Genomic DNA, 8,302 nt, shown 5'->3' on the forward strand with positions numbered 1-8,302 from the left:
ATAGCCGGTTGATGTAATGTGTATTGGGACAGGCAAGCGTATATTGGCCAGTGAGGAGCTATATATGGGCGTGTAGCATGGCAGATCGTGCAGCTACAATCGCAGCGCAGGCAGCGCACGCACACACACACACACAGCACACACACACACACACACACACAACACACACACACCACACACACACGACACGACACATGCACACAGTCACACGCACGCGTAACTAAACGAACGACACACACACGCAACACACGCCACGCACACGAACGCACGGACCACACACACACGCACAAACGCACACATACACACCCAGCACACACAGGCACGCCGACACCACACCACCACACACACACAGGTCACACACACACACACACACAACACAAGCACACACACACAGCACACACACACACACACACACACACTACCGCCCCCCCCCCCCTCCACCCACCCACACACACACCACCCCCTCTCTGATCTGCTGGCTGTCGACTGCCAGCTGTTCTGAGGAGGGCGAGCGGCTTGAAGCGATGAGGCGGCCGATGATGCTCAAGCGGATGAACATAGGAGGCTGTCCATCCTGCTGCAGTTCCTATACGAGGTTACCCAGCGCAGACACGTAAACCAAGTGAGCAGCATCTGTAGTTAAGCACCAGTTAATTAAGCAGGCACCACCGCAAACAGGTAAGCAGGCGGGTTTTCCAGGTAAGCATCGTATATTGACCAGGTAGGCAAGCAGGTAATCCAGGTAAGCATCGTATATTGACCAGGTAGCAAGCAGGTAATTGCCAGGTAAGACATCGTATATTGACCAGGTAGGCAAGCCAAGCGTAATCCTAGTGAGACAGTACAGCAGGTAATCAGGTAAATCTATTGACCAGGTAGGCAAGCTAAGGTATTCAGGTAAGCTCGTAATATTGACATGGCAGGTTAGGCAAAGCAAGTAATGCGCAGGCTAAGCATCGTATATTGACCAGGTAGCAAGCCAGTAATACAGGTAAGCTCGTTAATGATGACCAGTAGGCAAGCAGGTAATCCAGGTAAGCATCGTAAATTGACCAGGTAGGCAAAACAGGGACTCCCAGGTACGGCAATTGGTATATTGGTACCAGGTAAATATCGTATATAAATTATATAAGGCAGGCAAGTAATCCAGGTAGACATCGTTATATAAACCAGGCAATACGCACCACATGGTAATACAGGTAAGCAGACGGCGTAAACCAGTTAAAATGTCATTTATCCAAAGAACGTATTGTAGCAGAGGGATATCAGGAGTGAATAAAATAATAAGTTAAAGAAAAAATTATTAATGTTTGAACACCAGGTAAGGGCATAAGCAGGTAATCCAGGTAAGCATCGTATATTGACGCAGGTAAGGGCAAGCAAGGTAAATCGCAAGGTAAGCATCGTATATTGACCAGGTAGGCAAGCAGGTAATCCAGGTAAGCATCGTATATTGACCAGGTAGGCAAGCAGGTAATACTGGTAAGCATCGTATATTGACCAGGTAGGCAAGCAGGTAATCCAGGTACGCATTGTATATTGACCAGGTAAATATCGTATATAAATCAGTATAAGCAGGCAGGTAATCCAGGTAGACATCGTATATAAACCAGGCAATACGCACCCTGGTAATACAGGTAAGCAGACGCGTAAACCAGTTAAAATTGTCATACCAAGAACGTATTGTAGCAGAGATACTATCAGGAGTGAATAAAAATAATAATTAAAAAAAAATTCTTAATTTATTATTATTAAATCCTGATATTATGTTAGCGAGCATATAAACTAGCATGCGCCACGAAAGTAACGTATATGAACGCATATAACCATAAACAACTTATAGCTACATGAACGCGGTAATCAGGTGAATATAACCGAGCCGAGCAGACACGGACGAGGCGTGGAGCAGAAACATATCAAAATTCATTGCTGGAGCCAGCGTCGACACTCCGCAATATTTCAACACTTAGTACTTTCAAAGCTAGAATCAAGACCTATCTTTTTAAATTAGCGTATATAGGATTTTATCTTATTTAGTGATAACATAGTTATCTTTGTTTTAATATCATTTTGTCTCGCAGTTGTAGCGAAATATCTCACATGTACACATTTATTATCATTTCATTTTATTGTTCAGTCGTTTTCGATATTGATGTGCTGCGCCTTTGATCACGCATTTGATGTAAAAAGGCGCAATATAAACAAATAAAATAATAATAATAATAATAATAATAATAATAATGATAATGTATTCTAGCTGCGGCTAAACACTCAACTTTGAAGCTGATCAGTGTCGGCACTTTCATCTTTTCAGATGACAGCGCACAACCTGGCAGTGTGTCTCGCGCCGTCACTCTTCCAGATCGGTTCGCAAATGCGCAGCTCCAGCACAAGTCCCATCAGAGGGCGCAGGGGTAGCCACGGGGCGGTTCCCGACCAGAGGGAGCTGGTCGAAAACAGGGCCGCCTGTGATTGTCTGGCGCTGATGATAGTCGAACAGTCTCGACTGTTCACGGTAGGTGTTTGTTCAACATGTTCTGCTTGCATCTATGACAAATACAACATACGCATATTCGCTCTCCTATGACACTATTTGTCACTTATTGACACTAAGTTGACTCGCCAATATTTGTCATAGGAAGAATCTTCCTATGACACTATTTGTCATAGGAAGATTCTTCCTATGACAAATATTGGCGAGTCAACTTCGTTCCGCTTTACAGCTGAAATTCGCTGCTTGCGTTCATAATAGCGCTCCTAAACTCCTATGATGCGCACAACACATACAACAATATTTGTCATAGGAAGATTCTTCCTATGACAAATATTGGCGTGTCGACTTCGTTCCGCTTTACAGCTGAAATTCACTGCTTGCGTTCATAATAGCGCTCCTAAACTCCTATGATGCGCACAACACATACAACAATATTTGTCATTGGAAGAATCTTCCTATATGACAAATAGTGTCATAGGAGAGCGTATATGCGTATGTCGTATTTGTCATAGACGCTAGCAGAACAGGCTGGTTTGTTGTCTGCACAGGGGAAATCCCGGTCCCATCTAGAAAACCGCACCAAGCGACAACCGCTGTGATTTTCTCGCAGCCGGTATAAGCTCTTCGTAAGCCTATTTCGCAAACAGAGGGCCCTGGCGTTTTCCTTACGCTTTTGTATTTTTCTCATATATTTATAATCTTTAATCTCATATATCTTGTATCGCGTCTTTTGATTGTTGGCGTTAGTGGCGTAGTGGGAAGTAGCAGGCGTCCCCCGTTATAGATTCTGTGAAAACTGGCAGCGTCTTGGTGTTTATAGTATCATATAGCAAAAACGTTGAGGTGATCATCAAATATACAAAGTGTGATTACAACGCGTGTAATATTATGCGCCTGTGTGTTTACTTCCTGTCTATCGTATTACTGTCGGGACCATGTTTTTGCATCGGCGGCAGATATTACTTGCTTTTTTCCCCGCGCGCACGGTGGTGTAAATAAACCATGGAAATAACCGGATGCAATAGAGGCGACGCCTCGCGGCAGAAACACAAAGGATTACACGCGATAGCTGCCCGACGATATTTACCTGAGACTAGGGTATATGCGTCTCGTGGAAGCGGGGGGGGGGGACACCTGAGGGTAATAGCATTCACACTCTCTCACGTCCCCGATCGAAAGTGATTACGCGTTTCTCTCTGAGCGATTTATTATCCCTTTTGCGCGAAATTGTTTGCCTTCGTGTCTCGTTACAGTAATCACGATATTAGAGCTGCCTCGTATATGTGTGAACATATATATATATATATATATATATATATATATATAATACTACTTATGTTTCGTCCGAGAGCGTGTCGCCTAACTGTACATTACTGCGACTAGGCCAGGCTGTTGACGGCAGATATCACACACTAACGCCCCTGCTACAACAACGGTCCTCTCGCGCGCGGCGGCGCGGCACGGCGGCGCTTGTTAGACGAAAACTGTCGCGGCGGCGGTGTCCCGCAATAGCGAACGCGACACGAGCCGGAGATTAATTAACGGAAGCTCCGCAATTCCTCCCAGCTTCGGCTTTTACACTGGACGGATTCGAGATCGGGCGCCGTCGCGAAGCGTGTCCGCCCGCAGTGTGGTGCTTCAGACTACGGCAGCGCTTGGTATGCCCAGCGCGCGCGCGCAACTCATCCTTCGCCGGTTCCACAAAGGCGCTAGCTAACAGTGCTGTACACGACTGTCAATCGGCGGCTAGGTCAACTAGCTGTCTTCTCTAATAATTGACGCTCGATTGGACGCACCCAAAATGGTGCACACACGCGCACGCACCATCACACACACACACACCCGCCCGCCCACACACACACAGTGGCCGCGCCCCGCACACTCGCCCCGCACCACACACGACCACACACACACACACACGCATACACACACACACACCACCAGCACCACACAGCACCACACACACACACACCACACACACCCCTATCGGACACACACACCCCCCACACCCTCCACAGACACCACCACAGCGGCGGCGCCCCGACGCATCACACACAACAGCACGCACAAGCACGCCACACTACGTTACGGCGCACGCGCGCACGCACACACGGACACAATATGCATGCAGTTAATAACCACCCTCACCAATTGATCATTATTCCTACCTGCAGGTGGCGCCACTAATGCTGTTTGAGACGGGCTTGAGCGCGATGCAGACAGGAGAACCTGCCAGCCTGCAGGAGATGGAGGATATGGGAGCTGGTGGTCAGCGCGCACACGTTGACGCATGCGTGCAGGGTCTACTAAAGGTGCAAACAAATTATCACTATGCATAGCTTGTCCATGGATCGGTGGATGGATGAATGGTGGGATAGATGGACGACAAACAAACAAAGAACGAGTAAAGGGTCGAACAAAAAAAATAAAAAATAAAAACGAGCGAATGAGCGAACAAACGAGTGAGCCAACGAATGAATGAGCGAGCCAACGAGCGAGCCAACGAATGAATGAATGAACGCCTCTATGCATTTCTCTATGCATTCGTTTTCGGCTCGCGATTACACTGACGGTCATGCTGAACCTATATCATAACAATTTCATTTCATAATTGCAGGAGTGTCAAGACAACCCGAAATGCAAGGGCTGGGTACTGGTCGCCGCCTACCAAGGGGTCGACATCTTCTGCAAGGCGCTTGCCGACGGCTACCCACTGAAGCTGTGGCGATGCACAATCGAGACAGAGGCGCCACCTCTCGACGTTCTCAGTAGGCTGCTGTGGGGAAGGTTCGCACAGTATTGTGTGATTCGCTTGGCTTGCGTGCGCCTCTTACTTAATCAATCCAGGGTCGTAGCCTCTGGGGAGGGGGGCTTAAGGCTAGCTAGCTAATAATCGTAAATAACCCTAACCCTAACGTGATTATTTTGGGTCACTTCTCTGTGAAAACCTTCTCTCAGACCCACCCCTACCACACACTGGACGTCGATGAAGAGCAGCTGGTGCGCCCGTCGCTCATCATTACACAGTTGAGTCATGAAATTTTGCCTCCCCTCTAGGGATTTGTTCAGCCTACGGCCCTGCAGTCACACACTAATACGACCTCCAAGGCGTGTATCGGCTGAGCAGTTTCAATATAACAGCAGGAAGCACAAATGTAGATTTGGAATATAAAATTTTATTTAAATGTAGATTTGTTTTTATTTTGAAGGCAAACCTGGGATAAGAGATTTGTGCAATGGCGCATCACGGAGAAGCTCGATCGGAATTCGGACATATTTCAGTACGTGGAGGGCAGCGACTCGCCTCTCTCACCGAGAGATTACTGCGTGTTCAGGTAATTAACGACATGTAGATCTGCCTTGAATCTCCCGCTTGCTCGGAGGGATATTGTCCAGTCGGCTCCTTCCTCGACTGACACCCCTGCACCATTCACTCGCGACTACACTTCCACCGTTAACTCTCGCCTGCCACAATCGTTACCATTAGTGATGTTAGCTTCTAGCCCGTTTTCTTGCCACTTTGTCTTCACAGCCCCAAACGCTCACCCGCGTCAACTCTTGCGTACCACAACTCTTCTCCGTCGTCACTGCTCGTATAGACCCTATCCCTACCCATAACCCTAACCCTACCCCTAACCCAAATCTTAACTCAAACACCAACCCCAGTCCCCATCTGCTGCTAAATTTACACCTCTACCTTGACAATACCAACCCTAATTTACTTACTCTAACATTCACCGTGCCAACCTGCTATAGCCCCACAGCCCGTACACTTCAAATCCAAAGCCTACGCCCATCCCTCACCTGCCACTACCTCGACCAACCCTCGCGGACTGGACCTCAACTTACAGAACTGCAGTCCTCGCATTCCATAACTCTCAGCCGAGCTACTCATCAGGCGTCTATCGTCTACCAGAAATAATGTCAGAGATAAAGTTCATTATTAACAATTAAAACAGACCAGGTCCTATTCCATCCATTAACGGTGACCAGAAATATGTCAGAAATAAAGTATTAAAACAGTATTAATAATATGCAATAATGTAATAATAATAATAATAATAATAATAATAATAATAATGATCTGTCGTTGTTGCCGCGCTGCCGCAGGTCGTGGAAGACCGATCTGCCGAAGGAAACGTGCTCGGCCGTTATCACGTCCGTCAGTCGGCCGGAGGAAGAGTCGCTCGCCGACGTCAGAGGAGTCGTGCTGGCGTCGCGCTACCTGATCAAGCCCTGCGGGTCGGGGAGGTCAAAAATCATGCACTTCTGCAGGGTCGACACCAGGTGCGTCGTCGTCGACCGCCAGAGGTCGTGTGTTTCGCGTCCGTGGCAACGTAGCACGCTCCGTCGGCGGAGTTCAGAAGACCACTCGCGCGGGCGGCGTTGGTCGTCTGGTAAATTCGTCGCCGTGGTGGATTCGCGCGCTTGGTTTCCCTCTTATTCGCTCGTTTGTAGATCACAAATCGATCGCTCTCACTTCCGTGCTCATTTCATCGCGTGGGTGCTCACCATTCTCTATTTAGTAACGCAACGTCATTTCTTTTCTTCGATCCACAGAGGACGCTCTGCGGACTGGCACAACAACTTTTACGGCTACCAGGTGGCGTCCCAGCTGCTGGCGCTGGCTCGGTCATTTGACAGTCACGTGGTGCGGTGTGGCGAGACGAATCTGTAGTCCACAGTCAACGTAGTCACCTCTCGCGTTTTGCGTGTAGAAGTATATAATAAATAAGCAGCTTTTGCCATGTGTTTCATTCCTTAGATGTTTATCAACGTGGCGCGCGCTTCGGGTAGTTATCTGCTAGGTTGTCTGTACAGTAGTAGCACACGAGTACGTCCGATGCTTGTTCGACGAGCCTGAGTGCGATGCTTGTCCGCATTCGCAAATATGCGGCGATAGTTTGAAAGGGGATTTGATGGCACACCCGCGAAAACACAATAAAACCGGCGAGCCTTTTTTCGAAAACGCTCCCCGTCTGCGTGCAACATGGATTTAAGCTAGAAGATCTTCAGCCGCAAAATATACAACGCCTACGTGCATCCAACACGATGGAAGCAAAAGCAACTGTTCGGAACAACTGTACAATCGACTGTTCAGAACGACTGTGCAGAGCAAGTGTTCAGAACAACTGTATAGATCAAGTGTTCAGAATAACCGTACAGAACGACTGTAATAAACAACTGCAATAACAACTGTACAGAACAACGGTACAGAACAATTGTTCAGAATAACTGTGTAGAACAACTGTTAAAATAATTGTTCAGAACAACTGTTCAACACAGCTGTACGGGACAACTGTGCAAAACGAACTGTTTAGAACAACCGTACAGTACAACTGTTCAGAACAGATAATCCTGGTAACTAACAATACACAGTGTGTTGTATGTTTAGGCATTTGACAATACACTGTGTATTGTTAGCGAGCTTTCAACAATACACTGTGTATTGTCAAGACACCTTCTAACAATACACTGTGTATTGTAGTAGGTACCTATGAGCTTTCAACAATACACTGTTTATTGTTGAACACCTTCTAACAATACACTGTGTATTGTAGTAGGTACCTATGAGCTTTCAACAATACACTGTTTATTGTTGAACACCTTCTAACAATACACTTTTCTTCTTTTTTTTAATTAGTTTACTTTTTGATTTGTAAACTTGAAATTGACATTTATTTAAATGAATTTATTGAAATTATTTGATTGATTTTATTGAATTTATTAAAAATGAAATTGAATACACAGTTGTTAGGTACCTACTACAATACAGTGTATTGTTAGAAGGTGTTCAACAATACACAC

General features: G+C 46.6%; 1 protein-coding gene across 1 annotated transcript in view; it reads left to right on the forward strand.

Moving 5' to 3' along the window:
- LOC106805848 (stAR-related lipid transfer protein 13-like) overlaps positions 1–7,909 on the forward strand; it is a 27,765-nt gene extending 19,856 nt beyond the window's left edge. The window contains 7 exon segments of the mRNA XM_014807619.1: positions 549–622; positions 2,315–2,515; positions 4,669–4,806; positions 5,112–5,281; positions 5,704–5,829; positions 6,605–6,781; positions 7,055–7,909. Of these exon segments, the coding sequence (XP_014663105.1) occupies positions 549–622; positions 2,315–2,515; positions 4,669–4,806; positions 5,112–5,281; positions 5,704–5,829; positions 6,605–6,781; positions 7,055–7,172 (1,004 nt within the window). The 3' untranslated portion in view covers positions 7,173–7,909.
- Positions 7,910–8,302: the final 393 nt, after the last annotated feature.

Source organism: Priapulus caudatus, unplaced genomic scaffold, assembly GCF_000485595.1.
Source record: "Priapulus caudatus unplaced genomic scaffold, Priapulus_caudatus-5.0.1 Scaffold130, whole genome shotgun sequence".
Classification (NCBI taxonomy): Eukaryota; Metazoa; Priapulida; class Priapulimorpha; order Priapulimorphida; family Priapulidae; genus Priapulus; species Priapulus caudatus.